Source organism: Canis lupus, chromosome 36 (assembly GCF_003254725.2).
Source record: "Canis lupus dingo isolate Sandy chromosome 36, ASM325472v2, whole genome shotgun sequence".
Taxonomy (NCBI): Eukaryota; Metazoa; Chordata; class Mammalia; order Carnivora; family Canidae; genus Canis; species Canis lupus.
Window position 1 is genome coordinate 30,435,474 of NC_064278.1, and position 22,156 is coordinate 30,457,629.

The 22,156-nt window shown below is 36.4% G+C and overlaps 1 protein-coding gene across 10 annotated transcripts in view; it reads left to right on the plus strand.

Annotated features, from left to right (window-relative positions):
* Positions 1-22,156, plus strand: part of GULP1 (GULP PTB domain containing engulfment adaptor 1) — a 218,171-nt gene that overhangs the window by 190,419 nt on the left and 5,596 nt on the right. For 4 of the 10 annotated variants that reach the window (XM_049106204.1, XM_049106203.1, XM_049106205.1 and 1 more), the window contains 6 exons: positions 1,557-1,673; positions 1,927-1,950; positions 2,348-2,440; positions 14,207-14,431; positions 16,231-16,369; positions 19,682-19,776. In XM_049106204.1, coding sequence (XP_048962161.1) covers positions 1,557-1,673; positions 1,927-1,950; positions 2,348-2,440; positions 14,207-14,431; positions 16,231-16,369; positions 19,682-19,776 — 693 coding nt within the window. Of the gene's footprint in view, positions 1-1,556; positions 1,674-1,926; positions 1,951-2,347; positions 2,441-4,468; positions 4,526-14,206; positions 14,432-16,230; positions 16,370-19,681; positions 19,777-22,156 lie in introns of all 10 variants that reach the window. The other 6 variants (XM_025460449.3, XM_035697589.2, XM_049106206.1 and 3 more) reach the window with 5 other exon arrangements.

Genomic DNA, 22,156 nt, shown 5'->3' on the forward strand with positions numbered 1-22,156 from the left:
GTCTTAATTAAATCCATGTTATTCATAAAAGAGACTCTTAACTGTAGAAAACAAATGGACGGTCACTGGCAGGGAGATGGGTGGGGGAGTGCGCTAAATGAGTGACGGGCATTAAGGACACTTGTTGGGATGAGCCGTGGCTGTTATAGTGGTGAATCACTAGGTTCCACTCCCAAAACCAATATTTCACTATATGTGAACTAAGTAGAATTTAAATAAAAACTTGAAACATTAAGAAAAAAATCGGTGTTATTAATAAAGTCTATTTTCATTTTTTTATTTTTAATTTTTTATTTTTTTATTTTTTATTTTTTGTTTTTTTAATAATAAATTTATTTTTTATTGGTGTTCAATTTTGCCAACATACAGAATAACACCCAGTGCTCATCCCGTCAAGTGCCCCCCTCAGTGCCCGTCACCCAGTCACCCCAACCCCTACCCCTTCCACCATCCCTAGTTCGTTTCCCAGAGTTAGGAGTCTTTATGTTCTGTCTCCCTTTCTGATACTTCCTACCCATTTCTTCTCCCTTCCCTTCTATTCCCTTTCACTATTATTTATATTCCCCAAATGAATGAAGTCTATTTTCAATTTAGATTATTCATAGCATATCACAAAGTTTTAGGATTCACAGTAAATTAAAGCATGGTCTATTCAAGATTGATTATTACCACCAGTTTTTGGAAATCTGGAAATCTTATAATTAAATATATATTCATGATGCATGAAGTCAATTGATGCCTTTACTAATCTTTTTAAATATCAATAAGGTAAATAGGTTTTTATTTAGTGTTTACATCGTGCAAGACACTGATTCCAGTCAAGATATGAATGAGGAAGGAATGAACTGGTGGACTTGGGGCATTGATGACGGTTTCTGATTAACCGACCAAACCGTCAGTTGTTTATGAGGCCAAATTCAGAGGACAGTTGTATTCCGTTCAGCAGGCGCTGTGTTTTATATTATAGGGTTTACTATCATTTACAATGGGGAAATTTCATATAAAAATTCAGGTTTCTGACCTCATCTCACATATTTACAATCTGACAACTGTGGGTTGGAATTGTTCATTTCCACAAGCCAACAACTAACTGGAACTGAGTATTCCACTTCGAGAGGGCACACCTCAGGTTTTCCACAACACCACCCCGTCAGCCTCATTCGAGTTACCTGCCAGGGTTAGCCAACCCTCCTCATTAGGAAGAGGAAATAAGTAGCAAAGCAACAAGAGAAACTGCAGTTGGCACTGTGTTTTCACTTAATAGGCACCAAAAAAATATTCAGGAAAGAAGGAAAACAAACTAGGAAAAAAATACTAAGACAAAAGATGAGAAGGTGGATAGAACTCTCCCTTCCAACTTCAACAGCTACTCATTTAATTAGAATTTTTTTTTCTAGTTTTGTGCATGAATAGACCTTGAATTACGTGAACACAGACGACCTGATTCATTTACCACATTTCTACCTACAGCCGTTGCCCCTTTGAAGTACCTCATGTGAATGTTTTCCTTGATTCAAAGAACAGTCTGACATATGAAATCTTTGATTTTTACAAAGGCTGAAGAAATAACTTTAACAATTGGCCAAGCATTTGACCTGGCATACAGGAAATTTCTAGAATCTGGAGGAAAAGATGTTGAAACAAGAAAACAGATTGCGGGATTACAGAAAAGAGTGAGTAAACTAAACTCTAAGTCTAACGTTTATGTCATGTAAGTACAGGGAAACTTGCATATCATCAAACAAATTAAGAAGGCCTGCCATTAAATTCCCCCCCACACCGATTGGAACTGCTTTACTGTGTTCCTATAATTTTTCATTCCTGATCCCCTGCACAGTTTTTAACCATTTTATATTGAATTCCCACAAGAACTTAGTGTTCTCATGTGACTTTGCTTCACTTCCTGATGCTTCTCATGGGGATCAGAGCAGCAGAAGCAGCAGATGCTGGGTAAGTGGTTTCCCATGCAGATCAGATTCCTTTGTAATTAAATTACACCCTTTCTCCACTGTCTTCAAAGTCATCATAAGCAAGTTTCACTGTCTTGCGGTTATACTCCAGGATTATGGGTAACAGACTGCACAGTGCAACGAGAAAACACACAGATGAGGTATTAGAAACATGGGATTTACACACATGTAAGAACATTTTAAATTTAATAAAATTCCCGTGATCTAGAATCTCCTGATATGTCCCAGCCATTATCAAATAATGTTCTCCCCTGTGCATAAGAGTACATTAAAATTTCAAATAATATAAAATCCTATTCATTAATGTAGCCGATATAATAGCCAATATTTCCCAAGAATAAATTTCTGAAGATTATTCAATAATCATTGCTTTTTAGATTCAAGACTTAGAAGCCGAAAATATGGAACTTAAAAACAAAGTACAAGATTTGGAAAGCCAGCTAAGAGTAACCCAAGTATCAACGTCTCCAGTAAGTATATAGATTATGTGCATATTTTCCTTAGAAACGAGACTTCATGGTAATAAAGCATCTCTGGGTCATCAGCTCTGGGATGTTTGTAATAACCTCGATCAATATTTTAAAACATGATAGAGATGAAAGATGCTAATTTAAAAAAAAATCAAAATTACGTAGGTGGCTCAGACAAGAGCTGTTTTGCCATGTTGCTCTTTTCTCTGGTGTTTTGTAGAATAAGCCATCCCTCCGTTTGTTCTTTTTCTCGTTGTGACGTCGTATTTCTTTCATCCTTATTGATCACTATTTACTGAGGTTAGATTTCATGACCTAAGCCAATCCACCCTTGGAGCACTGACCTTCATTATAGATCCTGGACTGTTAACGAGACTGGCTTTGGTTTTGTACGTTGCATCGCAAGGGTCTCCACTGGGAGGGGCACAGCTGAATTTCAGACGCTAAAATGAATGGCTCTCTCTGCAGACAACTCTCAAATATTTGAATTATTTACTTTTAGTTTATCATAGATTTGAAATCTTTTCCCCAATACCATGTATGATGCCATTCTTTCATGATTTTGGCTAAGGGAATCTTTTGGAAGAGGAAGATGGAATTTAAGACAATATTTTTTCTGGCAAAATATATTTAGAAAACTTTTTTTCTTCTTGAATCATCTGTGCTACTGATATTCTCCAATAAAGTATATATTTTATTTTGCATTAAAAATATTTACTGTATAACTTATAGCACGATGCTATAAACTGGAACACAATTATGGCATTTGCAGACTTATAAAAAGAATTTTTGTTTCATACACAATGGGGAAAGGACAGTGTCTATAAAAAATGGTGTTGGATAGCCACATGCAAAATGACACTTGGTCCTTATCTTACATCATGCAGATATGTAGGCACATAAAATCCCAAAATGGATAAAAGAAACAAGCAGAAGTCTCAACCCTAGATCTCATAGGGGAAAACTTAGGGGGAAACATTATGACGTTTGCTTGGCTGTGATTTATTTGATATAAAAGGAATATCAGAGGCAAAAAAAAAAAAAAAGCAGATGAGTGGGGCTACATCAAAGTAAAAAGCATGTAGAGCAAATATTAGGGCAAGAAGGCAGCCTAGGACATGGGAGTCTGTGTGCCCAACTATATACAGGTTTTTATTTGTAAGTCCATCTTGGTTCAACCTCTAGGCTGACTCAATGAAAATTCTATAGAATACATAAATACGTGTGTGTGTGTGTGTATGACTATCTAGTTCTAGAATATTTCACCAGTTCATCACTAGAAAGAATGCTCCTATAGAAAATTGCATTTAGGGTTTCAAATTTGGTGTGCCTTCCCTGGAAATGGGTCAGAAAACTTTCTTTTAAACTCAACACTTTTCCATCTTTCTCGCGGATGCTGTTGGCATTTCCATTGCTTGGCATATAGCGTATGACAGTGGGGCTGCCGTGGCCAAGAAAGAGAGGTGGGGAGTAGGTTCATATGTTCCCACGTACCTTTGTTATGGACAGTGAGGCTCGCTTTATTATTATAGCCTTCCTGTTTTCCCTCTTCTCTACCATCACTGTTGGCTTCTCAAGATTGTGATATTTTTTTCTTTCCTCCCTCATCCCAGGGAGCAGAGAGCATCAGCTCAAATTCCTTTAAACTGTGGTCCCAAAATGGAGTAACGTCCTTCTGGGTCTTGTTGAAAGCCTTCCTATAAGCGGTCCTGGAAACAAACTAGAAGTACAAAGGAACGTAAGGAAGGGAAGTTACTTTGTCAGGCAGCCTTAGTAAAATGCCCTTCCTGACACTCATTGCATATGAATAGTAGCTTTACTTTAGTCTTCGTATTTGCAGCAGAACAAAGTAAGATCCATCCATTTGGTTTGGATGCAAACCCAAAGCCTGTTCACTGAGCACACTCTGTCCCCGGATGGAGAACTAAGTATCACGTTGAGGGACAAGGCAGATAGGGGAGGCGCCGACGGGTCAGGGGCATTGTTGATGAATGAAGAAGCAGCCCTCCCCTCTTTCTCTCCTGAAAGCAGGTGCTGCCCTGGAGTAGCACTGGGGTCACCAAGAAGAGGTGGGCCAGGCTGGGGGTGAGTATGTGCATTGGGAACCTAACTGGTCACCAGGTCCGCTTCAGAAGTGTTGAGGGCCAGGAGGTCGGGAGGAGTGTAGGGGTGACGCTTCCCTGAGTCCCGTGGGCCTCTGGCTGAGGGCCCCCCCCCCCCCAGCAATGCACCTGACCGTGGGCATGGAAACGAAACAGTCTGTCTGTGTGTCAGTTTACTCAGCAGTTCTCATTGGTCGAGCCAATTATGTGAAAAACAACAAAATTATTCAAATAGCCAGTTTTTAGAAATGATGAGCTCTCTGGAAGTTGTCATTTAATGATTATGAGCATTGCGTTCAGCTCAGTATTGAATGTGTCTCAATAGAATGCTTCAGAGACTTTAACTAAAAGCTGAATTTAAAAAAGAGAAACCATTTTCTCTAAATCACTTTTTTGCACCTAATCCATATGTGTAGAAAATTTATTGCTTTATTATTATAAGTAATAATAAGTATTATAAGTAAATAAGTGTTATATTATTTATTATAAGAACTCAGCTTGGGGATCCCTGGGTGGCGCAGCGGTTTGGCGCCTGCCTTTGGCCCAGGGCGCGATCCTGGAGACCCGGGATCGAATCCCACATCGGGCTCCCGGTGCATGGAGCCTGCTTCTCCCTCTGCCTGTGTCTCTGCCTCTCTCTCTTTCTCTCTGTGTGACTATCATAAATAAATAAAAATTAAAAAAAAAAAATAAAGAACTCAGCTTATAACTTTGCAATTATATTCTTTTGTCATAGTAAGATCTTTGTATTTTTCTTTACTTTAACTTCAAAAATTACTTGTCACAATTTTTCAGTTTCTAAAGGCTTATGTGATTTCTTAAATTGCTGACATACTGGGGGATGTACATCTTTAAGATAAAAAATAGAAATTATTTGATTTTTAAAGGAAGGAGACTCAACGTTTTTATGTTGCTAAAGATATCTGATGTTTTAAAAGTTTTTGAAGAGATTATGAACAAATGTTTTTGCCTTTCATTTTGAAGTTTAGTTATGTAGTGTGGAATTAATTAATACGACATTAAGTACTATATTTCACATTTCCAAAAATTATGTCCCGATTTTCTGATATTAAAAATGAACTAAATTAAACTATCTACATTATTTAGGGTGAAATGCTGTTGTGCTTGCAAATATCCACTGAAGGTTTGTTAATGATTCAAACTATTAAAATTGAACTTGGAAAACAATGAAAATTATAAAAAAATAAAATAATTTTAAAGTATAGTAAGTATATATAAATAAGTAAGTATATATAAACTTGTTTAATAGCTTGCAGTGGGCCTATAGTAAAGCAAATTTCTGTTAAGTTAGAACTTTCTTATGAAATTTGACCACCGGTTTTATAGGAGACCGCCAGGACACCAGCACCTCATAGCGGGCCACTGCGTGTAGCAAAGTTAATGCACAATTAATGCCTATTGGGCTTGTAACTCTGGAAAGGAGACTCTGTAGCTTTTCCTTCCTTGTTTCCTTTGCTCTCGGAGGACTAAAGGATAGAATGGTTCAAAATTGCTGAAGTTCTCAGCGGTTTGTTTAAAAGATTAGAGGCAGCAATTGATGCATGAATTGAAGAAGCTCTGGAGTGAATTATGAATCCCATTACACACATCAAAATTACAATATAGGTGGGTTTGGTATAAAAAAATTAATTTGGCATCAGGTTCTCCAGGAGCTTTCAGTACGATATGGTGAGAAGGAGCCCCAAATGACGAAAGACTCTCCTCAAATGACCAGCCCAACATGGCTCTTGATCCTATTGGGAGCCAGATTTTCTGAAGTCAGGCTGAAGTGACTCTTTTGCCATATAAGAAATGGTTCTTATAATTCAGGAATGGTTCTCTGCAAATGACTTAACACTGTAATTCGGTTCCGAAATATAAGCATATAAGACAATAATTTCCTGAAATATCCGGATTTGCTGCCCAAACAATGAAGTCCATATCACGTGAGTATTAGTCAAAGTAAAATAAAAGATTTATCTCTCATCTTAGTTTTAAGATAGTCTCTTTGGTAAGAGAGAGAGAGAGAGAGAGGAGAACAAAAGTAGGAATGGAATTACGGAGAGATTGTGAAATTAAAAGTAATGTAGAAAATGAAAATAATTCAGATCACTGGTTTGGATGCTGTTCTTATCAGTGTGTGATGACATAGCAGATAAGGTCAGTTATGGGAAGCATCGGAAAAATAAGAAACATTTTTTGGTTAGATAACTAAAAGATCGCAAGCTGTTTTTCCTAGCAAGAGGTCCAGAGTGATAGCTGAGTTTCTGTAACACAGAACAATGGTTCAGAGGAGTCAGATCTTCTCATAAGAAATTTCAGTTTTAGAAAATTTGATTTTATTCTATATTAAGTCATAAATGAAAAAAAGTGAGGCCGTGTTGAGTGGGATGTTTCAGACTGAGAACCTTTGTCCTTCAAGGAGTCCCCGTGCGGGTGGGCCGATAGTACGCGTCTCCGCACTTCCCAAGGCACCTGAGGAAAGGCTGCTATTTCTTGGATGGGGGCTGCCATCCACAGAATTGGTCATTCTGATTTGTCTTGCGGATACAAACTTAGTAATTTTGGTTCAAACTTCTAACGAAATTCTTCAGCAATTCTAAAAAGTCCTTTCAAGGTTTCACAGTGTAAACTGTCGTTTTGTTTCCATTTTTCCTAGTCGTACAAGGTCATCACTCCTTTTCTGAAGTAGTATCTTAGTGACGTGTCTTACGTTGTAGTACAACGCACATCACTTCTGGTTCTTTATTTTCTCACAGTTGTCAACGGCACACATTAGATACAGCTGTGGTCTGTTACGGCAGCTTGTGAGATACCTGTCGACTGTCTAAGGCAGTCGTAGGACATCCTAGGCTGTTGGGTTTTAGCCGTCTATGGATTTCAGCAGTTATGGGACACGGAGGGGGATGGGTAATCAACCCATAGATAAATGGATAAATGAATGTAAAAATCCAGATCTGATATATGCTATGAGTAAAACAAAATATAGCAGAAGAGGAGAGCCCGGGTGGGGACTCTTAGAAGCAGTGATCAGGGAAGCCCTTTCTGCAGAGGTAGCATTTGAATTGAGACCTGGAGTCGGTCTGTGCAAAGGGCTGGAAACAGTGACGAGATCTTTGTGCCCAGAGCATAGTGACCAAGACCCAAAAAAGTTGGAGATGACATTGGAGAGATGGTCAGAGGCTAGTTATTATAGGGCCCTGTAGAGGTTTTTTTGTTACTTTTTTCTTTTTTAATTGCACTGAGAAGTTGCTCGCAGTATTAAGTAGGGGACTCGGGGATCATCTGGCTGACACATGCACCTGGTCTGTAAAGAGGCCCAACTGAGATCCCAAAAACTGTGTCGGAGAAGGAGAAGAGTAAATTGGCCTAGAATTCTATCATTTCAGATGGTGCATATAACCCGATAGATTTTTTTTTAAAGATTTTATTTATGTATCTTCAAGAGAGAGCACGCATGCGAGCATGAGTGGGAGGAGAGACACCCCCGGGTGAGCCCAGAGCCAGACACCGGGCTCCCACCCGGGACCCTGAGCTCACGACCCGAGCCGAAGTCAGATGCTTAACCGATGGGGCCACCCAGGCGCCCCTAACTTGAGCTTGCACGATTTACTGATGGTTGGGGGCTGGAGGATAAAAGAGGAGTCGGGATTGGCCCTTAGGGTTTTGTCTTTAGCCTCTGGGTGGTGGTGCCATTTCGCAGGGTAGCCATGGCTTGGGGAAGGGGCATGACGGAGAGTCACGATTTCACTCTTGCCCTTGTGAGCTCTGCCGACTGGACGCCGGGTGCTCACTGGGGGGTCGGATCCGGAAATCTGGAATGGAAGGAGGAGGTCGGGCTCGTGATTAGAGTACTTGAATGAGAGAAGTCTGCTTTTTCTGTCACCATTTGGGCTACTGTTCATTGTTTCAGTCAGTGCCCCCCGCATAGGTGTGCCCAGTGTGAGGTTCTAGAGTCGTTTACTACTAGCTAAGGAGAACAGAATGAGGGCCTTTTTTTTTTTTTTTTTTTTTTTTTTTGCTCATTATCCAAATTAAAAGACCTTTCTAACTGCAGGCCAGTGTATGTGTTCCATATATCCAAACTTGTTCTCACTGAAGCAAGTTCCTCATATGCACAACGAACGAAGGACCACACCTATTTTTAGTTTTCTCACGTACAATCGACGGACCGTTTTTTAACTTGCTCGTAACAAGCAGAATGCCAACGCGTCCCCTGATCACCCTGCTGTTCAGTCCTAGGGTCCTTTTCTAAGGCAGATGAAATAGCCTCCGATAGCGCCCGTACTGCGTGTCGCTGTGTCGCACTGACATTGTGCAAATCTTTTCATTGGTTTCAGAAATTGGGTCCTTGTTTTATACATTTAGATACACTGAGAAATTTCCGTTACTTGACTGGGCTGTTTGCTTTTTTGCTGTGTTCTGGTGGTTTGGCAATAGATTAGAGGTTGGGTTTCCACCATTTGGTACTAATTATCTAGGAACAATCTGATTTCCATTTATTACATTCACATGGCAGCGCTGCCTGTATTTATATAAAAAAAAAGGGTTCATTCTGCCCTCCTGGCCTCATGAATGCCCCCAGAAGTTTGTTCCGTTATAAGATGTGGGCACAGCAAGTTAAATCAGACCGTTCCTCTTGATTCTTGTGTCTGGATGCTTACATTTAACTTTTCTGGCTATAGATGCTTTTAACCAAATCAGACTATTGCCAAGAAGTTAAATGAATAAAATTGTAGTCCTTACAAGTACTGGACTTTCTGTTGCTGAGTAAAATAAATGTCTCCCTTTCAATTAAACCAAGTGTTTGTTACTGGATAAAGTTCTACCTTTACATAATCAACCATGTGGCCACTGATTAGACTTGATAGGACAATTATAACCGAAAATGTGTATTTCATTGTGGGTAAACAAAAGTGCCTATTTATCTTCCTCTAGTGTTCTCTCGACTGTTACTGAAGTCAAGATGGGCAAGAGCAGATTGTGAAAACTCCGTTGCACAACAAGCCAAATGTGAATCTTTAAACAAAGGCATAAATTCTAAACATGACATTGATTCAAGAACATTTGCAGCCCACAAAAAAATGATCACTGGTTCACGGCTTCACTTCCCCAATTGTTACTTGCAAAAAAGACACTTCTAAAGAAGTAAGCTCTATCTAATGGGGAGAAAAATATATTCCGCTCCAGTTCCGACCATGAATATCTATCTGATCAATGAATTTAGTTTCTTGATGCAGTTTTTTTCTTTGGGAATTGCAGACAATCCTATCCACTTGACCCGTGACACTCTTGTAAGAACAAATAACAGGTCTTCCAAAAAAAATAAATAAATAAGAAAAAAAAAAAAAAGATAACAGGTCTTCCAAGTAAGAGACCAGAATAACCAAACTGTGAATCTAGAAATCTGGAGAAAAAAAAAAAAAATGCATTCATGATGCTATAAATTCTAAACTCTAGAAGTTATTCCTTTTAAAAACTACTTAAAAAGGGATGTTGCAAATGTGACATGATAGTGAACTTTGAGAGTGTGAATCAGCATGGGAGCATCCATGGGTTGGCTAGAACATTTTGCGTCACCGTTGTATTTCCTCGTCTTTAGTTTTATTTATGACCTACCAGTTTTTCAACTAGAAAAATTTAGACATCGTATTTCAAACACAAATAATTAAACATTAAATTAATAAATATTTATAAATATTAAATTAATTTAAATAATTCAAGTAATTTGCTTAAATCTAATTCTAAATAGAATTATTTTAATCATTATGATAAATCGTATTTTAATCTGAGTTGTGTTTTACCTTTCAAAAAGACGTTTGAATATTTATACCACCAAAACAATTAACACCATAAAATAAAATTTTGATATCATTCTAATATTTCTGTGGATGTTACCAAAGAACTATTTGATGCAATTTCTTTGTTGTTTAAATGTATTCAACATTTACTGAGAGTTCAAACCCTTTTATGATTCTTCATCATTGCTGTCATATTTAGACGAGGCTAAGAAGGTTGAAATATTCACCTGGGCCTAAATATACGAAGCCACTGCTTCTTGAAAGAGCAAACTAGAAAACTACAACGAGTCTCAACTATGGGCACTCCCCCCCCCTTGTTTTTTGTTTTTTGTTTTTTTTTTTTTTTTTTTTCTGAAAGAGAGAGAAGGGGCAGAGGAAGAGAGAAAATTCCAAGAAGGCTCCATGTCCAGCGTGGAGCCCAATGTGGGGCTCAATCTCACATCCCTTTGGTCATGACCTGAGTTGAAATTAAGAGTTGGATGCTTAATGACTCAGCAACCCAGGTGCCCCTGGGCACTCATTACTAATAGGCCTTAAGAACCTAACAATGTCTGCATAATTAACATGGAATGGTTGAGCATAGAGCTCCTCCTTCTCTTAGAATGGGATCAGATCCTATGCACCTTCAAAGACCAAAGCAGCTGGAATTATGAACATAAATACTAAACAGTGGTACCATGAATTTCTGTAGGAGAGTCCAAAAATCTTGGTTTCTAGCCATCTGTCAAAATACTGACGAGACATAAAATAAAAATATCAAGCTGTATCCATCTAAACTATGCATTTAATTTCTTTTTTTAAAAGATTTTATTTATTTATTCATGAGAGAATTATTCAGAGAGAGAGAGAGGCAGAGACCCAGACAGAGGGAGAAGCAGGCTCCATGCAGGGAGCCCGACGTGGGACTCGATCCCGGGCCTCCAGAATCACGCCCCGTGTTGAAGGCAGGCACCAAACCGCTGAGCCACCCAGGGATCCCCCTGCATTTATTTCTTTAAAAAATATCCTCAACCAGTTAAAAATGGCAGTTAAAAAAAATGACTAGCTCCTGACCCCCTAAATTTAGAAACACCACTCAAAATATTTAATAGATATAATATTTAATTCCCTGACTTGAATTATTTCTAAGTTGGGAATCACGAACCCGATGTCCACAGAGCCCGGGCTGTGACACTAATAATGAGCGTGTGGTGGTTGTGGTGAAGTGGAGAGCTTATACCCAACTGAAAAGGCACAGCCTTTTAATAACCAATCAGTTATTTTCATGCAAGTCTGTGGGCCCACTTTCTACATTTTGTAACTTCTCAAGAAAAGCTCCAGCTATTAATGTGCGGTCTCTTAATATTACCTGCAAGGAACTGATTCAACATATTGAGAGATCTGTGTGACCAGAGCAACAAATGCCAGTTGACCAAGTCTACTTTACTGATGACCCAAAAGGAAACCTGTGATGGAATCTTAAACTTTGGATAGCACAACTATTTATAGATATCCAAGTTTTACCAATTTGGAAATGAAAATACCTAAGTGGGTTATTTAAAACCTTGATCATTTTCATGTTACAAACCTTCTTCACCTGCGTAAGCAAGTAGAAGGCATAATTAACACTATCATAAAATACTAGAGCATTTATAAGTTAGGTTATTTTGGCCTTCAGTTTGTTTTGAGGCATCTGGTAAGATATTTTGACTAATACAAGTCATATAATAGTTTGCGTACTATCATTTATGTTATAAACCAGATGATACGAAGGACAACTTCCACTTAATATCATAATATGTTTCACTCCATATAAACATTCTTATCAATTCATAGTTTGAGTTTAAAAGTTGCTCTAGTATAAATTAGACAGTAAATATACATAAACAGTTTATGTCTTTTACTTTGATGTGTTATATAGCTTTTAGAAAGTATTTCTTTCAGATGAAATTTAGAAAAAATTTGTCCACAGGGAGTTTACAGTTGTCACTTAAAATTAAGTAAAAAATGACCACCAATCACAAAATTATACAGCAAGCTGCATAGACTGTAAAATAGACTTTAAAATTGTGTATATGCGTGCATACATCTCTATCTACAGAGAGCTCACTATGGAAAGCAATAGGGAAAATAGTAATCATATAACTATATCCATATTGATAGAGTGATAACTTATATAACCCAGACCATCAGAAATTGTGCTTCCACACTAAACCCTTCCCTCAACTTAAACCTCTCAAGTTCCACTGCCTTATTTTCCCCTCAGCTTTGAGAAATGTGTGGAGAGGTGACTCTTAGCCTAAACACTTCCTTCAGATTTGTGGGTTCTCCTAACCATCCTTTTGGTTATAACTTTTCACTGTGAAGTTATCAAAAGCCGTATTCGTGTTCCTATTAGTGTTAAGAAATCTCTGAGGTGTGCCCTGTAGTTGGGAAGTCCCACCTCGGGGCCAAGCCCGTCGGGCTCTGTCCTAGACCATCACCAAAGCTTCCACTGGCTGGCCTTGGGGTAGGCTGCGGTCCCCTCACCAGGTAGAGGGCCCGGAGTGCAGGCGAGGCAGTCCAGGACTCAGCTCCTCCACCCCTAGGACCCCTAGGACCCCTAGGCCCACTGCGCTCTTCCACGTGGCACATCTACGTTCCCAGCCTGGTGCCCATGTTCAGAGGCCTCCTTTTTGGAGGCCCTTGGCCATGGTCTTTTTAAAATGCTTCTGTCAAGACCATCTTCTGAGGGCCTCGAAGACTCCTTCCTCCACTGTGAGTCAGTATTCAGGACATTTCTGCTCCTCGCTCTTTCTCCTTTCTCTCCCCATGGCTTGCTCCCTCCCTCCAGACACCACACCACACAACCCAGCAGGACCTTGGTTCAGGGCTCCCTCAGCAGAGAGACGAAGCCATGCTTCTGCGCGGATCTTCTGATCCTAGCCCAGTGCCATTTTCTGGGGGAAACGGGGACACTGATGAAGCCAGCACCTTCTCTCTGGCCTCTTGCTTACACTAGAGCAGGACGTGAATAAAGACTGGATTATTACTTTCATTTTGGCTTGTTTTCATTGACCACTCTGACAGCTCGGTTCTTACCAGCTCAGCTTTTGACAGTAGCTTTCCAGACTGTAATGCAAATACCTTATAAAAGTCATTCGAAAACTGCTGTGCAGACCCAGCGCAGTGTACCACTTACTGACCATCTGATTATTTATTATCTCACTTATTCGAGATGCTGGACGGCCCCCTTTGCCCATCCCTGGAAAGTCTTAGACCATTTGGAACTCACAACTTACAGAAAGGTCGTGATGATTGGAGTTAGATTGTTTTAGATTTAGGCTCTGCTTCTTACCTCATAAAGGAATAAATCACAAAGAATCTATGGGCCTTACTTCCCATATCTTTATTATAATAAGGACAAAACATTACTCATACAAATATCTCAAAAGAACGTTTTGAAGATTAAATTTAAAATGATTGTTGTAAACCTTTTTGAAAATTCTACAAAGTCATTACTTTTTACTAGACTTTACTCCTACATCAATGAGTGTTCTTTTTTTATTATTTTGATTCCTTTTCCTGTGTCATTACACAGAAGCTCTTATTGAAATGAATCAGTAAGCTTTCCTCTTAACTATCCTCTCGAGTCCTACTGATGCAACATTTTATTTATCTAAAAATGTAAGATTTCAGTGAAAAATGGTCAAATTAAACATTCTGGAATCTAAGGAACGTTGCAATAGGAAAATATATTCAAATAATTTTTAAACAGTAGTTATGTTGAAACTATTCTTTTCACAATATATCATTTTACAAATAGATTTTCATATATACTTTTTCCTCTTTCCTCCATGTCTTCTTTCTTGTCCTTAGTGTATTTTTCTGTCATTCCTTTACAGCTGCTGCACAAAATATCTGATCATGAGCAACATGGGTTTCAGAGATGCTCATCCTCTTTCTGGCGTAGTAGTGATGATTCATCTTCCTGTCTAAATATTTCTTCCGTTACTGTCACTCCTGTCAACTCGCCTGATTCCAGACTGTCACTGGGACTGTTAATACCACCACCTTCTAAATGTGGCCTTCCCAAGCCAATCAGTGAGAGCAGCATCCCAAGACCTCATGTAATTTGCTAAGCAGAAAATTCTTTCTTATTATCCCACATATTTGTTTAAACTCTGCTAAAATGTGCTATTTATATCAAATTGAAAAAATTTCAGGTATGTCCACAGAAATGCGAGTTAGGACAAGTAACTTCAAAGAACCCTCAGATATGGCAACTGGGAAAGTTGGTCATTGCTGATATTGGTAAAAGCAGTTTCAGTGGTGTTTGGTACAAAAAGAGCAAAGTCTAGATTGATAGGAGTTAGTACCTCTCCTAAGGAAGTTAGTCGTAAGGGAAAGAGCAAAAAATATGAGCTAGAAGCGTAAAGATGGACAGGCTAAAGATGTTTTGGTTGGTTTATTTTGTTTTCAAGAACAGTGAAGATTTGAATATCACTATAGCAAATGGGTGACTCTTTACACACAATTAGCCTTATTTTTCTTCCATTACCTTCATTATCTATGAATGAGAAAAATAAATATATTCCAAAAAGTCTAATTATACTGTGAAATATGCCAAGTAATCTCTGTTCATGTTGAGGAAAAGCAAGTTTTTTCTTCTATTCTTCTCCAAAATAAGAGTTCTCTTTCTTCTCTAGATTGTGTGTATGTACGTGTGAGTGTATTTTGCCCCCCAGCATGGCAATCAAAGTGCTGGTTGCTTCATTCCTGGGTCATTCCTGACCCAGACCGACCCAGATGACACTTTTGGTGGTACATTTAGTGATAATTTATTTTGCAAGGTAGCTATTTATCATAGAAAACCTGGGCCCGGGTGGCTCAGCGGTTTAGTGCTGCCTTCAGCCCTTCAGATCCTGGAGACCCGGGATCGAGTTCCACATCAGGCTCCCTGCATGGGGCCTGCTTCTCTCTCTGCCTGTGTCTCTGCCTCTTTCTCTTCCTCTCTCTCTGTATGTCATGAATAAATAAATAAAATCTTAAAATAAATAAAACGTATTTCTTAAAAAACAACAAAAAAGAAAACCTAAGAACTCTTACCTGGGAATAAAAGGCACTGCAGTGAATATAATAGTTGGCTGTCATTGTAGTAATAAATACAAATTAATATATAATCTTCATAACTTTTTAAAGTTGCTATTAATTGCGTTTGAATGAATGGTCATATTTAAGAAGGTGCATTACTTATGTTTAATTATTTCTATTTATAACTTAAGCAAAATATATTACTGAAATCATTGTTTTATATAGTTTCTTAAAAAAAAAGACCTTTTTGGCAAATTGAACTCCAATAAAAAATTTTTTTTAAATAAAAAATAAAAATAAAACAAATAAAATAAAATAAAAAGACTTATTTATTTTGGAGGAAGAGCACGAGCAGGGGGAGGAGAGGTAAAGGGAGCGGGAGAAGCAGACTCTTCACTGAGCAGGGAGCCCTACCTGGGGCTCCAGCCAGGACCCTGGTATCATGATCTGAGCCTAAAGCAGAGGCTTAACAGACTGAGCCACCCAGGCTCCCTGTATAGTTTCTAATAGTTTCAATTCTCTGATACACATGGCAATTATTCCTAGGTATACAAAAAAAAAAAAAAAAGTATATCTAGAGTAGTATTGTCAGCATTTTTGTCATCATCTTTAAGGCCACTGTTGCAGAAATTTTCTGTTGCATTCTTACCAATGAGCATTTGGCATGACTAGTTAAATCATATAGAACTGCCAACATTTGATCTACAAAATGGCAAGTGCATATAATTCAACTGAATTATTTGTTGTTTATATGTGTTTTATATGCATATGAAATATTTGGCATTAAAATGTGTCTACCTGAAATACTGCTTAACTCACATTATTTTCATTGCAGGCGGGCAGTGTGACACCGAAGTCACCCTCCACGGACATCTTTGATATGATACCATTTTCTCCAGTGTCACACCCATCTTCAACACCTACTCGCAATGGCACACAGCCACCTCCAATACCTAGTAGATCGACTGAGATTAGTAAGCTTTCTAAACAAATTAATATTCTTTGCTATATTTGTATACATCTGAAATATTTAATATTTTATGAAATTAATACTTTATGGAAAATTATATATCTTGAGCTCACTAAAAGTGTTGATTATCAAAGAATTAGGTTTATATGGGCCAAATCAGCTAATCATATTTTACTTTATAATTCAGAGTACACTACTAAAGATGTCACTGTTGCATTTGAAACTATTTTATGAAAAATGATATAGGGTATAGGGTTATTTATATCATCATACAAAGCATTTATTTATATTTTATTGTGTTTGGGGTTATACTTTTAATGTTTTAATGATTAAAAACAACTTGGTGGTAACTATTTTAATATTTTGACACATTTAGTAGAACTCAGTGTAAATTTTTTACCAAAGAGTATATGAATATTCTTAAAGAAACATGTAAATATTGAATTCCATGATTTGTTTATTAACCCTACATAAGTGTTTTTTCTTGATATCTAAAATACTATACATGTATCACTTTTCTGATTTATCTTCTATACATTTGGAAGGAATGTAAGAGTCTCTTACCGATGAATTAGGAACCATCCAACAGATGCTCACTTTCAATGTCTTGATTATATTTTGATCTGTGCCCTATCACAGGAACTTAAAGAATAGTTCTCAGTGGCCATGATCAGTCATTATGTCCGAAGGGAAACTCAAGAAAAGACACTTTTACATGTTCTGCTTTACTGTATCCTCTCTGGTTCACATTAAGAGGTTTTTCCATATAACTCCAAAGTTTTAGCTTGGTCTTAAACTGTGTCAGGGCCTTTAATTTATTTTTTCCCCTTGTGGAACTTACCAAAATATATTACACATGTTAGATATTCAGTAAATTTTAGAGAATTAATTGTAAATGCAAAGTAATAACATCAGAAACTCTGAAAATCAGTGTATAAAAATACTTTTACATAAATTGAAATATATATTTTTTAATTCCTCTGAATATATTTTGTGCCTTGCAAAATATTTTTTCAGGAAATAATCCATAATATATATGTCATAGTGTGTTTTTAGCAAATGTTGCCAGTATCCTCATGTCATAATAGGGTATTTTTTTGTCCTTCTGAGGGTTTCACATCTCTTCCTTTACTGTTTTTTAATTCCTTGAATTTAACCACTGGTTTACTCATTCTCTTATTTAGCCCAGTAGGCATTCGTTTAGCATATATGCTAGACTTTCATTACAAGCTAAAATCTGAAATATAAATTAGTGCAGTATCTGCAAAGGAGGATTTTAATCCAGGTCAAACTATAAACTGAGAAGAGTGAATAGCTTTGAAAATATTTAGAAGGGATAATTTATCAGGATGGTGGCTGAGAGTTCAGAATCAACTGTGATTCAGGATATTAGACCAAATGTTGTTAACAGGGAAAACTAAGAGGTAGGTAAGGTGAAAAATGCATTCAGTTTTAGATATCAATAAATTTGACATGCCTTTGGAAAATCTAGGCAGAGATGTTCAAATTGTGTTAAGGACTTTTTAAATGAGAAACTGAAGTAACACCCTGCTACATTTTTTAATATCTAATGATCCTGAGTGCCAAAGTTTAGTAAATACAATGAAGGATAGATGATAGGTAGGTAGGTAGGGAGGTAGATAGATAGATAGATAGATAGATAGATAGATAGATAGATAGATAGTAGATAAATATAGCATTCTAGATACCCCCATACCATATCTATCTTTATAGCAAATACTGTTGGAAAAATGGTACTTATTTGATACTTGAGTTGCCACAAACATTTTTAATTTGTAAAAAAAATACAATATCTGTGAAGCACTCTAAAGCAAAGCGATAAAATGAGATAGCCTATAATGAAAATCTCTATTCCTCTTGATCAGCTCTTCTTCCTTCTTGTTAATTCATTTCTTTTCACAAACATCTATCCTGTGCAGAGCAGTGTTGGACGTGCTTGTGGTATGGTGGTAACCAAGGCACTCCTCCAAAGAAAAGTTCTCTTGTTCCCCAAGCTCTGGTTTATTAACTGAACAACATCAGACTGAGGAAAATAACAGCAATAATAATAACACCCATGCCCATGTATAGTGTCTACATATATTATGTAATATATATAAAATATATATAATATTCATATATAAAATGGTCATAAATTCCCATTTGTTTAGGACAGTTCTGGTTTATATCTCCTGTCTTGGTGTGACTGTTGGTTGCATTCCTTTTACTCTTAAAAGTGTCTTTATTTGGATGATAAAAGTGTATGTCCCTCTTATGTATATAATACTTAGCAGCACCAGGCACTTACAAAATTTTTTTACTTATTTAATACATGAATTTGAAAAAAAAAGTTATAACTATAAAAGCCAGAGTCTTTCATAATGAGGGTCACAGATTAATTTAGAGGATATAATAGAACTCAAGGAACATAAATATTATTTCTTACATAGCATTGAATTTTGATAATACAGTTTTTCTTAATATATTACAAATTCCCATGCACCTATATAATTTTTAAAAATTGTGTCAAGAAAGAAATTTGATAATTTTTAAATAATAGGCCATGGTTTTTATCAATTACAAATATCAATTTTAACTTTAATACTTCTTTAGTGGTTAAAGAATGAATACTTTAGAGTATATGTGACAGAGAGTTTTTTGATATTCCATTTTTGTTGTATTTAAAAAGAAATTTGTGTTGGGGCTAGGAGGCATTTTTAAAGAACCTGCCTCGTTGTGTTTATTTGGGAAGGTGATATAGTTTCATAGCACATGAGACAATGTGCCTTAAATTTTTTCTAAATATATGTGAGATTAAGGTGTAATGAGCTATGAGTAACACGACTTACCAACCAGTCCCGGTCCCTCGGATTGCTTCACTGTTGTGTTACAAAGGCATCAGTAGATGGAAAAGGGAAGTCTCAATAAGTAAAACATTAATTGTAATAAATTTAATTGCTTCAAAAATTTGATGAATTTGATATTGAGAAGTCTTAATTAAAGACACAGAAGCCTCTCTGGATAATAATTCTTTGTAACCAAACAGTTTTTAATATTGTCATAAAATGGATTTTTGCCTCTTTGTTAGTGTTTACCTCTAAGCTCAGAAAAGCCCAGCATAAAATGAGTGTGGATAGGAGCTCCTTTGGCCTTGTGAGCAGTTCTTTATATAATCCTGCCTCTGAGACCTAACTCACCCCAATCACTTCTTGCTAGCTAGTTATTTATTTATTTATTTATTTATTTATTTATTTATTTATTTATTTATTTATTTATTCTTGTCATTTAATTTACTAAATTATTTTCCTCCTTTTAGAACGAGACCTGTTTGGAGCAGAACCTTTTGACCCATTTAACTGTGGAGCAGGGGATTTTCCTCCAGATATTCAATCAAAATTAGATGAGATGCAGGTGACTATTTTAACAGATTGACCTACACATGGTTTACTTCTTTTTGTTTATGGGACACAGAGAATGTTATATACCAAAACTACCCTTTCCTTAAATTAGTATTACTATGGAAACTTATTTGAAACAATTACTTGGAAATACTCATATGCATTTAGTCCTAAAAATATTCCTACACATGCTAAGTTTTATTTTGTTCTGTTTTCTTTTTAAGAATGCAATTTACAATGGCAATAAGATGGTTCTTTTTTTTTATATGAAATTACATGGATTCTAATGGTTCATTACTTTCAAATCCAAAAATTACAAGGTAATTGCACTAGGTTTATAAGATTTCATCTCAGTTTTACCAATTATGCAGTTCAAATTGTAAATGGGTAGATGAAGGAAAATCTTTGTGAGAGTGAAATCAATCTCTTTTACAAGAAGCATCGTCGCTATGGTTCATAACTTCTGGACTCTTTTGGGGAACGCAGGCACCCAGTGACAACTTCTTTAGTAATATAGTCCAGTTGGGTTTTTCATTTCTCTCTCCCTCTTTCATTTTTCAATTCTCAGTTGTACTGGAAACTTGAAGATGCTGGTTTTAAAAGCTTTTTACAGTGGGCCATGATTAATAAATAGTCTTGAAAGCACCGGGGGAAAAAAAAATATCTTCTCTTTATATTTGCCCTTTACATTTTGGTGAAGTTATTATAGCCTATATTTTATCGAAAAGATTATTTATATGGCAAAATGTAGGCAAAGACCAATTATATGAAGCTGATTGAGAAGATGTAGTGAAGAAGTCACTCCCACTTATTAGGTGATTCATTCCCTATGTTTCATTTCCTGGACAAAACTATTAACGGTGGGTTCTGATCTTCTAACACTGATGAAACACTCCTTCCTAGAAAGATAATATAAATATCCTTCCACTCATTTTGGACTACAGCTATGAAGCAGTCATCTTCTTTTCTAGGCATTATGTGAATTTCCTTATTGCTCTAAATATAGTAACATATGCCTTGAGATTTTCAAAGAATATGTTAAAACAGCATTTCTCAAGTTGGGTAATTCATAATCTTATTTTACATGAAAAATTATTTTAAATCCTTTCTATTGACTTAAATTGTAACATTTCTCAAATATTTACAATTATTTGCTCCTATACAACTATTAACTTAAAAATTACAAGTTAAATAAAAGCACAATTACAACACCTAATAAAATTCAAATTAAGAACTTCAACAGGATGGTGATATTATGTGGCTGAAACTAAAACCACCGATGTCAAACTTCCATTGATTTTAGGATGTATCCTGTTCGGTGGTGCAATTTCTCTCCCTCTTTTCTAGAGTTCAAATATGACACTTTCACTCAAATAGTACATGATTATTTAGCAGGAATACTTCATTTATTTAATATGAAATCAATCTTTTCCCTTTTTCATTAGTTTTACCACCTAGGTTTGTGCTACTTGGGACTAATGCTTTTGTAAGGGCAAACACAAATATGGGCACGACGGTGTGGTGGTGTTTGTTGTTAAACATTACTGCAAATCACAAAGAGTACTTTTCTGTTAATGTTTTAAATTTGCACAAGACTGAAGAAAATTCTATAGCTTTTTAAAAACAAACCTATAGCCCCAGATTTTTGTAGGAACTAACCCCAAAAGACACTGTATTGAAATGATTTAGTGATGTGTTAGTTAAATAATGTTAAGCTATGGTATTTTTGCTTCTGTTTCGGTTTTTGCCATTTCTAATATTTTCTTAATGTCTTTTTTATTCTTTTCTGCTTTCATGGTGGGTAGCGCCAGAGATGGTTGGTATATTATTTTCATAATAATTTTAAACAACTTACAACTTCTTAAAGCTAAAACCTTAATATTTGCATGCTTTACTTAATAAATCTTCAAACAGCAGTTTCACATGGATGTCTCTGATTGTTAGTTGTGTTTAAAGAGGTTTTATAACCCATATTTTAAAGTTATTTTTTCAATGATGTCGTCACTATTGCATTGTCCACCTCATTGCTTGTCTGTTTTTGTTTTGTTTTGTTTTGTTTTGCTTTGGTTCAAGATTTACTTGCAAGGTCACTTCAACTAAAGTAAAATAATATTTTCTTCATCTAAAGTCTATGACAACTTTTGCTATTAATCTTGTTAGCCTAATTAAGCTAATGTACACATTTGGCTATTATTTTTATATTTGCATATAATGTAAAAACAGTACAGTACAGTGGGTTGTATATATGATATTGAGTTAATAAGCCTAGTGAGATATTCAGGTTTTCTCTTTCATTTACAGGGGAAATCACAAAAATATCTTGGGTGTATCAAATTTAAGCAGAAATGTGAGGTCATATTTTATTATAAATGGTTAGAAAATAGAATATTTAT